The sequence below is a fragment of the Pleurodeles waltl genome, chromosome 6 (assembly GCF_031143425.1).
Source record: "Pleurodeles waltl isolate 20211129_DDA chromosome 6, aPleWal1.hap1.20221129, whole genome shotgun sequence".
Lineage (NCBI taxonomy): Eukaryota > Metazoa > Chordata > Amphibia > Caudata > Salamandridae > Pleurodeles > Pleurodeles waltl.
Window position 1 is genome coordinate 990,375,283 of NC_090445.1, and position 13,399 is coordinate 990,388,681.

Here is a 13,399-nt window from a genome sequence, read left to right on the forward strand (position 1 = left end):
ACAAACATCAGGTTTTTCCCTACGTCAACGACTGGTTGGTAAAAGCTCCAGATGTCCAGATAACAGAAAGTTCAGTCAAAGCAACTCTGCGCCTTTTCGAGGAATTAGGCCTTGCGCTCAACAAGGAAAAATCGTTCCTACAGCCATCCTCTCGATTAGCCTTCCTAGGGGCCATCTTGGACACTCAACAGGCCAAAGCCTATCCAGCACCGGACAGACAGACAAGGCTAATACAGCTGGCAAGGTGCATCCAAAGAAAAAGGTGTCTTTCAGTTTGGCAGTACAAGTCCTTGCTGGGCTTGATGTCGTCATGTATCAGCCTCATTCTGTTTTGCTGCCTCCGAATGCGTCCAATTCAGGAAGAACTGGACAAGCAATGGATGCAAGCACAAGGCTCCTTTGAGGATACCATCCTCGTAACACCGCGCATGGTCCATTCTCTGGATTGGTGGACGAATCCTGAGAACATTTCCAAAGGACTCAGTTTCTTGGCTCAAGTTCCTCAAATGATTGTAACTACGGATGCATCGCCCACAGGATGGGGCGCATGCTTGCAGGACCTTCGGGTGAGCGTCAAGTGGCCGCCCTCTCACCGTTTGTTCCACACAAATCTTCTCGAGCTGAGAGCGGTCTATTATGCCTTGCAAGCCTTCCTTCCAAGGATACGAGGGTCAGGGGTGCTTGTCAGGACAGACCATACCACCACAATGCACTACCTAAACAAGCAGGGAGGAACACGGTCTTGCATACTCTCTCGAGAAGCACAAACCATCTAGAAATGGTGCATTCACCACTCAATCCACATCACTGTAGAGCATGTCCCAGACCTACAGAATACCATAGCGGATTCGCTAAGCAGATCGGCAACATCCTCCCACGAGTGGGAATTAGACTCGAGGACGCTAGATCAAATATTCGACCAGTGGGGAAGTCCAAATCTGGACTTATTTGCATCCTCCTGGAACGCCAAATGATGACATTATGCAAATTGGCATCACCAACAGGGGTCATGGGGGGGATGCATTTTTGATCGCATGGTCAGGGATCTATGCGTACGCTTTTCCTCTGATTCCTCTCCTCGCAAGGGTGATCAGGAAGATGAAGTCGGAACCCTGCCAGCTGATCCTCATAGCTCCAGCGTGGCTGCGTCAACTGTGGTACACGGAGTTGCTTCTCCTGTCAACCTCTCTATCCATCAGGCTCAGACCAATTCCGGACCTGCTTACCATCAATCGGGGGCAGGTGAGGCACCCGGACCCCAAATCTCTCAGTTTGCACGCATGGCTCCTGAGTACAATGAATTTGGCCATCTAGATCTACCATCTGAGTGCAGAGAAGTGTTAGCTAACGCACTTGCAGCTAGTACCAGCAAATCTTACCGACTAAAATGGAAGAGATTTTGTGTATGGTGCGAAACCCAAAATGTGCACCTTCTCTCCTCTGCACCTGAGACAGTGTTGCCGTATTTATTACAGCGGGCACGTTCAGGTCTAGCCCATTCCTCAATCCGAGTCCATTTAGCTGCCATCTCCAGATACAGAAGAGTACCAGGCAAACCATCCTTATGATCTCTCAGATTGGTAAAGCAATTTCTCAAAGGTCTCTTCAGATCTTTTCCTCCAGTAAAACCTCCGCCGCTGGCATGGCAACTTAACATCGTCCTTGGCCAGCTTATGAAGAAACCTTTTGAGTCGATTCACAGAGCGGAAATTAAGTACCTCACTTGGAAAGTATCTCCCCTTCTCGCCCTTACATCGGTGTGCAGAGTTAGTGAAATTCAAGCTTTCACTATGTAAGAACCCTTTCTGCAGTTCAGGCAGAACAGAGTCATCCTGCGCCTCAATTCTTAGTTCGTTCCCAAGGTGCCTTTGGAGTTCCATATCAATGAGCCGGTGGTGCTCAAAACTTTCTTCCCGAACCCGCAAACTGCTGTGGAAAGAACTCTCCATTCACTCGACCTAAAAAGGTGCATCAAATTTTATCTGGACAGGACAAAATTGTTCAGACAGTCCACTCAGTTATTTGTAGCGTTCAATACTGCTACAAAAGGTTACTCGGTAACGAAACAGACTATATCCCAATGGATTAAGGAAGCAATCATATCCTGCCATCAGAAAGCAGGATGGCCATTGAAAACGAGCATAAGAGCGCATTCTACTAGGGCTTTCTCTGCATCCTGTGTACTGCTTGCTGGTGTATCAATTAAAGACGTCTGTTGTGCTGCAACATGGAGAACAACTCACACCTTCACGCAGCATTACTTCCTGGACATGGAGTCACTTCGGGATGCAGCTGTTGGTCAAGCGGTCCTTTGAAACCTGTTTCAATGACGGCGAGCTAAAATAATTATTTCCCTCCATATGCTTATTTTTTCGTTATATCACATTTTCTTTATTATAATGCTGTAGATCATAGCAAGAAGTGTATGTATATATTATCATGCCGGTTCACATTTCAGATTGCTATGCCTCTATTTGTAGGACGAAAATGTGTTATCCACTGCTTACTATTCTGATCCAAGCATGTGAATCTAGGAAAGATCCAATACTGGAGTAAGAAACAAGTTGCTTAACTGTAACTGTAGTTCTCCAGTATTGGGAACTTTCATAGATTTACATGCGACCCACCCTTCCACCCCTGGGGAGCTTACCTTAATTTTTCTCAATCCTAGATTATTATTGCACTTGTGCTGGGAAAATCTGAGGGAAATCAGCTCCTCACAGGAGGGTTCTAAGGGGTGGTGATAGCTGATTGGTTGTCTCTTAAGTTTGGTCCTTTTTTAATAAAATGACTGTGAGGTGTTACTAAATTAAGAGGCCTAGTGCCTGTGAGCTTTATATGCAATTGAATGTGGTTTTGTATTACACCGGAGGCTCCTATCTCGACGACGGGGAATGATTCAAGCATGTGAATCTATGAAAGTTTTCAATACTGGAGAACTACAGTTACAGGTAAGTAACTTGTTTCTTCCTATCACCGAAGTTAATATGGTTAGCAGTATATTTTAGTTTATTGATATACGTGCCACCTATCAATGTGTAAATATAAAATATAATACATGGTAGTACTGTGACACATATTTTCAAAGAAATGTAAATTAAATATGTTTTTTTGTGTGTTTTGAATTTCTTTATTGAGAAATCGAAGGGTACAGAACCAATACAGAAAACCAGGAGACTGGGGAGTGGGGAGAGTAGGAGATATCAGAGAGGGGGCAAAACATTGCATGCCGCAACATCTCAGTAAATATGTATTGATAAAATGCAGGCAATATGTGTAGATCCACCTGGTGCAGGCAGAGTGAAGAAGTCTGGGTACATGTCTGGCTAAAGGACAACGTAAGAAATCAAGAATGGTGGGGCACTGTGGTTGGGAGGGGAGATTGGAGGGGTAAAGGGTGGAGCAGCTGCTTGTCCTGAGCCAGAGGGTGGCGTGTCTGGGGCATCAGGATCAGGGGTGTGGAATTCGTACAGCCTGATGAGTTTGCAGGTTTATTTTGTCTTTGGGACAAGTAGGCCCAACCTCCTGCAGCACAAACCCTTTGGCTACCAATTTACAGTATCACATTAACCGGTTATGTGCCTTGGACGCAAGGCACCAGTTCCCGTGTGCCTTGGACGAGGTCACCTCGTCGAAGGCACAGGAACTGGGGGGAGCGCTAGCGCTCCCCATGTGCCCCCCCCAAGGCAGGGATGGAAGGGGAAGCCCTTCCCCTTCCACCCCCGACCCCCCCCCCCGTGCCGTCAGCGTGCGCTGATTTGTCACAGGGCCTCCCCCATCGTGCTGGAAGCTCAGCTTCCAGCGCGATCGAAAGAGAAATGCAAAGCATTTCTCTTTCGATCACGTGGGGGAGGCACAGAAAGGCTTCAAAGGGAAGACACCAGGGATGTGTTTTTTTTTTTTTTTTAAATAGACATAAGGGAGCGACCCCTTGGGCAAGGGTCGCTCCCAACGGGGGGCATTTTTTTAGGAAGGCCTTTTCTGCAGATCTGCCTATTATTAGGCCTTTTCTGCCCCCAGGGGGCAGAAACCTCTAGGGCACCAGGGAACTATTTTTTTTTAGGTGGAGAGCGACCCCTTAGGAAAGGGTTGCTCCCCTAGGGGGCAAATTATATTTAGGCCATTTCTGCCCCCCTTGGGGGCAGATTGGCCTATTTTGATGAGGCCAATCTGCCCCCAGCGGGGCAGAAACCACTAGACACCAGGGATTTTTTTTTGTTTTTGTGAATTTCACGCAAGGGGAGCGGGTCGCTCCCCTTGGGGGGAAAATTATTTTAGGCCGTTTATGCCCCCCTGGGGGGTAGATCAGCCTATTTTGATTAGGCCGATCTGCCCCCAAGGGGGGCAGAAACCACTAGGCACCGAGGATTTTTTTGTTGTTGTTTTTTTTTTGTTTTACAGATGGGGAGCGACCCCTTGGACAAGGGTCGCTCCCCTGAAGGGGAAAATTGTATTTAGGCCATTTCTGCCCCCGGGGGCAGATCGGCCGTTTTTTGTAACGTCAATCTGCCCCCAAGGGGGGCAGAAACCACTAGGCACTGGGTATTTTTTTTTTGGGGCGCCAATGTCCTGCATGGGAGGACCCCGTAGGCAAGGGTTGCTCCCGGGGGGGGAGGGGGGGGGGGGTTGTTAGGGCAAATTTATTTTAGGCCATTTCTGCCCCCCTGGGGGCCGGCTGAGCTAGAGGCCAAAATCCACAGGTAGGCACTTTGCAAAAAACACCTCTGTTTTCTATGAATAAATGTGATGTGTCCACGTTGTGTTTTGGGCCATTTCCTTTCGTGGGCGCTAGGCCTACCCACACAAGTGAGATACCATTTTTATCGAGAGACTTAGGGGAACACTGGGTGGAAGGAAATTTGTGGCTCCTCTCAGATTCCAGAACTTTCTGTCACCGAAACGAGAGGAAAAAGTGTCTTTTTGGCCAAATTTTGATGTTTGCAAAGGATTCTGGGTAACAGAACCTGGTCAAAGCCCTGCAAGTCACCCCCTCTTGGATTCCTCTGGGTTTCTAGTTTTAAAAAATGCGCTGGTTTGCTATGTTTCCCCAGGTGCCGGCTGAGCTAGAGGCCAAAATCCACAGGTAGGCACTGTTTTCTATGAAATAATGTGATGTGTCCACGTTGTGTTTTGGGCCATTTCCTTTCGTGGGCGCTAGGCCTACCCACACAAGTGAGGTACCATTTTTATCGGGAGACTTGGGGGAACGCTGGGTGGAAGGAAATTTGTGGCTCCTCCGATTCCAGAACTTTCTGTCACCAAAATGTGAGGACATTTTTTTTTTTTTTTTTGCCAAATTTTGAGGTTTGAAAAGGATTCTGGGTAACAGAACCTGGTCAGAGCCCCACAAGTCACCCCATCTTGGATTCCCCTAGGTCTCTAGTTTTCAAAAATGCATAGGTTTGGTACGTTTCCCTAGGTGCCGGCTGAGCTAGAGGCCAAAATCTACAGGTAGGCACTTTGCAAAAAACACCTCTGTTTTCTTTAAAAAAATGTGATGTGTCCATGTTGCGTTTTGGGGCATTTCCTGTCGAGGGCGCTAGGCCTACCCACACAAGTGAGGAATAATTTTTATCGGGAGGCTTGGGGGAACATAGATTAGCAAAACAAGTGTTATTGCCTCTTGTCTTTCTCTACATTTTTTCCTTCCAAATATTAGAGAGTGTGTAAAAAAGACATCTATTTGAGAAATGCTCTGTAATTCACATGCTAGTATGGTCACCCCGGAATTCAGAGATGTGCAAATAACCACTGCTCCTCAACTCCTTATCTTGTGCCCATTTTGGAAATACAAAGGTTTTCTTGATAGCTATTTTTCACTCTTTATATTTCAGCAAATGAATTGCTGTATACCCGGTATAGAATGAAAACGCACTGCAGGGTGCAGCTCATTTATTGGCTCAGGGTACCTAGGGTTCTTGATGAACCTACAAGCCCTATATATCCCCGCAACCAGAGGAGTCCAGCAGACGTAACGCTATATTGCTTTTGAAAATCTGACATTGCAGGAAAAAGTTAGAGTAAAACGTAGAGAAAAATGGCAGTTTTTTTTCACCTCAATTTCAATATTTTTCTTTTTCAGTTGTTATTTTCTGTAGGAAACCCTTGTAGGATCTACACAAATGACCCCTTGCTGAATTCAGAATTGTGTCTACTTTTTAGAAATGGTTAGGTGTCTGGGATCCAGCATTGGTTTCACGCCCATTTCTGTCACTGACTGGAAGGAGGCTGAAAGCACAACATTTTTTAAAAATGGGGCATGTCCCAGTAAAATGCCAAATTTGTGTTGAAAAATTGGGTTTTCTGATTCGAGTCTGCCTGTTCCTGAAAGCTGGGAAGCTGGTGATTTTAGCACCGCAAACCCTTTGTTGATGCCATTTTCAGGGAACAAAACACAAGCCTTCTTCTGCAGCCACTTTTTCCAATTTGTTTTAAAAAAACGGAATTTTCACTGTATTTTGGCTAATTTCTTTGCCTCCTTCAGGGGAACTCACAAAGTCTGGGTACCTCTAGAATCCCTAGGATGTTGGGGAAACAAAGGACGCAAATTTGGCTTGGCTAGCTTATGTGGACAAAAAGTTATGAGGGCCTAAGCGCAAACTGCCCCAAATAGCCAAAAAAAGGCCTGTCACAGGAGGGGGAAAAGGCCTGGCAGCGAAGGGGTTAAAGAGCAGGGAAAGGAATTGTTTGCAGTTGAAATAGTATGTATCCATATGTAAATGCTGTTCAAACTTGTATTTAAGGTTCACTAATGCAAAGCCTTTATTAGGGTGAGCGTTCTAAATATGTGTAAGCTTTAACTACTAACAATAGTTCTAGTAAAAAGAAACGTGTACACACGTTTGCAAAGTTTAAAATATGAGGTTACATATAATGCTCCCAGAATGCTCTCTGATTTAAAGCACATTTTTGCTGAAGCTTACATACAAGACACCCGGACATACCTGCCCAATAATCAAATTCCATAGGCCAATGCCGTTATACTGGAACCAGGACATCACCTGATTGGAGACAGTAATTTTCATGAAATAAAAAGGCAGAAGGCAGGCATTCTTTATGCTACCAATATATGGAACAGCATCCTCTGCAACATCAGAACTTCACAATCCCACCTCCAATTCTGACAGAAGCTGAAGAACCACCTCTTCAAGGAACACTATTGCCCCTCACAATAGGGAGCCATCTCTTTCCTGCATCTCTGTAAACGACCATGAATACCTCCCTCTGGGTTTCATGCACTTTCAGTGCCCCACTGCTCCTAAGCTATGTTTATGTTGTCCAAAATATTTATATACATACATATATTTAACCAGAAGATCTTGCTTCCCTACTTGTTCTGATTGGCAGAGCAAATTATCTCCCTGTCAGTACATAGGTTCTGATAAATACAAGAGCTTTAAGAAACCAGATAAACACCAGTATTCACTAATTCAGATATTTAATGCCTAGGTGCAAAGAAATGGCTCCCTGTTGCAGTTACCCCCCACTTTTTGCCTGATACTGATGCTGACTTGACTGAGAAGTGTGCTGGGACCCTGCTAACCAGGCCCCAGCATCAGTGTTCTTTCACCTAAAAAATGTACCATTGTTTCCACAATTGGCACAACTCTGGCACCCAGGTAAGTCCCTTGTAACTGGTACCCCTGGTACCAAGGGCCCTGATGCCAGGGAAGGTCTCTAAGGGCTGCAGCATGTCTTATGCCACCGTAGGGACCCCTCACTCAGCACAGACACACTGCTTGCCAGCTTGTGTGTGCTGGTGGGGAGAAAATTACTAAGTCGACATGGCACTCCCCTCAGGGTGCCATGCCAACCTCACACTGCCTGTGGCATAGGTAAGTCACCCCTCTAGCAGGCCTTACAGCCCTAAGGCAGGGTGCACTATACCACAGGTGAGGGCATAGGTGCATGTGCACTATGCCCCTACAGTGTCTAAGCAAAACATTAGACATTGTAAGTGCAGGGTAGCCATAATAATATATGGTCTGGGAGTCTGTCAAAAACGAACTCCACAGCTCCATAATGGCTACACTGAATACTGGGAAGTTTAGTATCAAACTTCTCAGAATAATAAACCAACACTGATGCCAGTGTTGGATTTATTAAAAAATGCACACAGAGTGCATCTTAGAGATGCCCCCTGTATTTTACCCAATTGTTCAGTGCAGGACGGACTGGTCTGTGCCAGCCTGCTGCTGAGAGACGAGTTTCTGACCCCATGTGGTGAGGGCCTTTGTGCTCTCTGGGGACAGAAACAAAAGCCTGCTCTGGGTGGAGATGCTTCACACCTCCCCCCTGCAGGAACTGTAACACCTAGCGGTGAGCCTCAAAGGCTCAAGCTTCGTGTTTACAATGCCCCAGGGCACTCCAGCTAGTGGAGATGCCCGCCCCCTGGACACAGCCCCCACTTTTGGCGGCAAGTCCAGGAGAGATAATGAGAAAAACAAGGAGTCGTCACTGGCCAGTCAGGACAGCCCCTAAGGTGTCCTGAGCTGAGGTGACTCTGACTTTTAGAAATCCTCCATCTTGCAGATGGAGGATTCCCCCAATAGGGATAGGATTGTGACCCCCTCCCCTTGGGAGGAGGCACAAAGAGGGTGTACCCACCCTCCGGGCTAGTAGCCATTGGCTACTAACCCCCCAGACCTAAACACGCCCTTAAATTTAGTATTTAAGGGCTCCCCTGAACCTAAGAATTTAGATTCCTGAAACTACAAGAAGAAGAGGACTGCTGAGCTGAAAGACCCCTGCAGAAGAAGAAAAGAAGACACCAACTGCTTTGGCCCCAGACCTACCGGCCTGTCTCCTGCCTTCTAAAGAAACCTGCTCCAGCAACGCTTTCCCCAGGACCAGCGACCTCTGAATCCTCAGAGGACTGCCCTGCTTCAAGAAAGACCAGAAACTCTCGAGGACAGCGGACCTGCTCCAAAAAGACTGCAACTTTGTTACAGAGGAGCAGATTTAAAGACCCCTGCAATCCCCGCAAGAAGCGTGAGACTTGCAACACTGCACCCGGCGACCCCGACTCTACTGGTGGAGAACCAACACCTCAGGGAGGACCCTCCGGCGACTCCGAGACTGTGAGTAACCAAAGTTGTCCCCCCTGAGCCCCCACAGCGACGCCTGCAGAGGGAATCCCGAGGCTCCCCCTGACCGCGACTGCCTGACCCTAAAATTCCGACGGCTGGAAACGACCCTGCACCCGCAGCCCCCAGCACCTGAAGGATCGGAACTTCAGTGCAGGAGTGACCCCCAGGAGGCCCTCTCCCTTGCCCAGGTGGTGGCTACCCCGAGGAGCCCCCCCTTGGCCTGCCTGCACCGCTGAAGAGACCCCTTGGTCTCCCATTGACTCCCATTGGAAACCCGACGCTAGTTTGCACACTGCACCCGGCCGCCCCCGAGCTGCTGAGGGTGTACTTTTTGTGTGGACTTGTGTCCCCCCCCGGTGCCCTACAAAACCCCCCTGGTCTGCCCTCCGAAGACGCGGGTACTTACCTGCTGGCAGACTGGAACCGGGTCACCCCCTTCTCCATTGAAGCCTATGCGTTTTGGGCACCACTTTGAACTCTGCACCTGACCGGCCCTGATCTGCTGGTGTGGTAACTTTGGGGTTGCTCTGAACCCCCAACGGTGGGCTACCTTGGACCCAAATCTGAAACTTGTAGGTGATTTACTTACCTGCTAAAACTAACAATACTTTACCTCCCCCAGGAACTGTGAAAATTGCAGTGTCCACTTTTAAAACAGCTATTTGTGTTTTATGTGAAAAGTATATATGCTACTGTAATTATTCAAAGTTCCTAAAGTACTTACCTGCAATACCTTTCAAATGAGATATTACATGTAGAATTTGAACCTGAGGTTCTTAAAATAAACTAAGAAAAGATATTCTTCTATAACAAAAACCTATTGGCCTGGAATTGTTTCTGAGTGTGTGTTCCTCATTTATTGCCTGTGTGTATGTACAACAAATGCTTAACACTACTCCTTTGATAAGCCTACTGCTCGACCACACTACCACAAAATAGAGCATTAGTATTATCTCTTTTTGCCACTATCTTAACTCTAAGGGGAACCCTTGGACTCTGTGCATACTATTCCTTACTTTGAAATAGTGCATACAGAGCCAACTTCCTATACTAGGTATGGATGAAATGCTGGCACAGCTCTCAGCAAACGTCATGGGCATATGATGAAATTTGACCCTGAGTTCTGACCAACCAAGATACTGATCTGTTTAACATGTCTTGTTTTTCCTTGGATGGAGCCTCTGTTTTGAGAAACTGCGGTCCACATAATCATTTGATGACAGCTGTCTCAAGGGTCCTTCCCTGGCTCCCCTGTTTGGCTACATATTTTGCTCGTGGGTGGAACAATGGTGAAACAGTTTACCTGCCTCCCTGATTACTGCATTCTGCCAAAATCGAGAGACACCTAAATGTGCTAAGTTCATCTGTAAACCTTTTTTTGAATAAGCAACAATCAGTAGACCAAAAGCGCCTTCTTGTTGGAACCAGGTATTTTTCATGTGACTATATATGTGTGTAGGTGTAGGCATGTACGTTATGAACTTTTCTACTAACACTGACTAAGACATAGGTTGTCTGGGCCACATGAAAAGGACACATTCGCCGTTATGTCAGACAGTCACATTTGACAAACAGTGCTGCAGCACTACTCGTTTTTCAGTGGTACCAATGTGCTGTGAAATATCCTCTTTTTTTTAATAAGCCAGTAAGAAGTGGGAAATAAGATGTTGCAGCGAATACATCAGTGACTGTAGTTTTGAGGTGGCCTAGTTTCTCATCTTGCATCCTTACTGAACCAAATACAAATAGTGTAGTCCTGTGTAATGGAACAAGTAGCTGATTAGGTGTTCACTTGTGCAGTGCCAGATGTGATATGTTTGTGGCTGTATAACAAAAGTTGGCATCTGTTTTGCCAAACAAATATTTCAGCCGAGTCACAAGAGGTCAGGGCAGATGTTGACTGTTTTATGCCATGATCCCATGAGTCTTTTTTTTGGTGCAAATCATGACAATATACTGTATCAGTCCTATTGTGATAATCAGAATTATTACTGAGGGTTATTTAGCAGCATTATGAGTGTAACTATTACCGGAACAGAGATGGTCACTGTGTGTCAAGAAATGTCTGAATCAACATGTTGGCATTTTCAAAGGTTATAGTGAACTGCACAGGGAAAATCGGTAGGCACTCATTAAAGTCAAGTTGAAGGACAGTGTGATGGATAACCGTCGCCGTTTTGTGGAGGCTGCAGGACAGTGACTATCTTCCATCACGTTGCTCCTTGTACTTAACTTTGTTAGAAACACTGCAAGTGTGGCACAGAAGCTGCTATTACTATGTGTTGGTGATAAAGTGTCTCTTCTGTTCACCCATACTGACCCTAGCCATTTCTGCCTTGTATGCGACAATCCCCTACCCGCAAAATAAAACTTCTCATTTTATGAGGACAACGTTCTTTCATTCACAAAAGGCACGTCTCAAGGTTTTATCTTTTGATGAAAACACTGTGTTCCATGGATAGTTAGTTGATGGAGTGAGAAAGACCACTGTGTGCCCCTGTATCTGAGAGAGGTGTGAAAAGCACAGTATGGCTTGTATAAAGGTGTTACTTGGACGTGAATGGTCAATGTGGCAGATATAATAAGACTGTTGGGTCGGAATCATAACATGATGCTGAGTGCCCTGTCTCTCGCTTCTGCATGTTGTGGTTGCAGCTGGGGGTGGGAGTGGTGGTGGAACTAGAGCATTACAACTTTAACTGTGGTGTAAGAAGAATAACTGCGGGCGTGCCAAGGATAACCAGAGGGAAAGAATGGCTGGGACAAGCTCTTTTGGAGAGAGCTAGAGGAACGGATCATAAATGAAAGGGGACACTTTGTAACTTGGGTAGGTGAAAGGAGCATACTGTACCATAAGTAGTAAATGTTTTGATAGTGCTTGAAGTGAGCATGCACATTGTGACCAGATTAATTCGATTTAGCCTTCATTACCAGGTCTGAAGAGATGGGTGCACGCAGTATCAATAGTAGGGTGGTTGAATCGTGGTGTACAATGACTAATGCGTTGTCTTGTGTGTGTCTGCACACTTGTTTATATCTTTATACAGGTGATACAGATTGAAGTAGGACAGAGTGTGGATATTCATCTGTCTTCTTGGAGTGGCGGCTGCCGTTGGCATTGATTGAAGAGAGATTGCTTATAAAATGCTGCTTTACAGAGCACTTCAAAAGTAAAACCGTGACTCAGCCACCAGTGCGGGCCCTCTCTACAGCACTAGAAGCCCTGTTTTCCTTTCCAACTTTCAAGCCCAGTCAATTGCTAAACTTTCCTTGCCACTACAAGCCTTTTGTGCCAATCTTCCCCAGTGCTAGTTGTCAGAGCGAATCCATATCCTTCAGATACCCTTCCCTGCTAGTGCCATCATTTTTTGTCCACTCCGTCCACTCCGTGGATTTACCTTTTCTTTGCTTCCAGTGCCAGTTTCAGCCGTTTCCATTCCTGTTTAATCAGATTTCAGTACCATCCTTTGATGCTTTTTTCTAGTGCCAATATTTTACCCTCGTCGTCAGGTTCACCTTCGGCCGTTTGTTCCAGTCACCCCTTCCAGTGTCAGAAGCCTATGCTAGGCTCCTTCCAATGGCAGAGCTGCTGTAGCCACTTCCAAACCCTATGCTCACTTTATTTTGCCTCCTGATTTCTTCTCTCAAAAGTGTTGTACTCCCTTCTTCCTTTCCTGCCAATGGCCACACAGAAGACGCACTTTGTGAATGAGTTCAACCCGCACATCACCTGCCACATCTGCAAGGGATACATCATCAAGCCTACCACTGTTACTGAATGTCTACACACGTGTAAGTACAAACTGCTTTACTGCCCTTTGTTAAAGAAAACACATAATTTGAACCTGATATTGTGTATCTGTTTCGTTTATTTACACATGAAGGCTGAATGATACAAGCAGGTAGGCTTCTAAGTACACAGAAATAGTTAAATATTTTGAATTGTGTATTGCCTTTTGCCTCTGTTTACAATTCACTTTGTGGTGGTGTGTGATAGCACGCAAAGGCATAGCAGTCAAATGTGCCCCAAAGGAGAGAAGATGATTTTGGAGTCACGGAGGAGGCGCATTTCTCGAGATCGACATGGAGGCCCTGTGCCCTTCAAAAACTCAAATAAAAGTAGATTCTAATTAGCTGCGAGTGGAATCAAACCATCTGTTTTGAGTTTCACATAATTTCATCCCTATAGGAATAAAGTTTGCGTAAGGTGCTGGCTTGTGAAATGTTAGATTTTCATTCCTTCTTATATGATCATATAATAAAGTATAGAATGATATCAAAGAAGAGTTCTGATCTTTTAACATTGTGTT

At 45.9% G+C, this 13,399-nt stretch overlaps 1 protein-coding gene across 2 annotated transcripts in view; it reads left to right on the top strand.

Moving 5' to 3' along the window:
- PCGF5 (polycomb group ring finger 5) overlaps positions 1-13,399 on the top strand; it is a 479,167-nt gene that overhangs the window by 11,187 nt on the left and 454,581 nt on the right. For both annotated transcript variants that reach the window (XM_069239871.1, XM_069239870.1), the window contains exon 2: positions 12,137-12,881. In XM_069239871.1, the coding sequence (XP_069095972.1) occupies positions 12,770-12,881 (112 nt within the window). In that variant the 5' untranslated portion in view covers positions 12,137-12,769. The remainder of the gene's footprint in view (positions 1-12,136; positions 12,882-13,399) is intronic.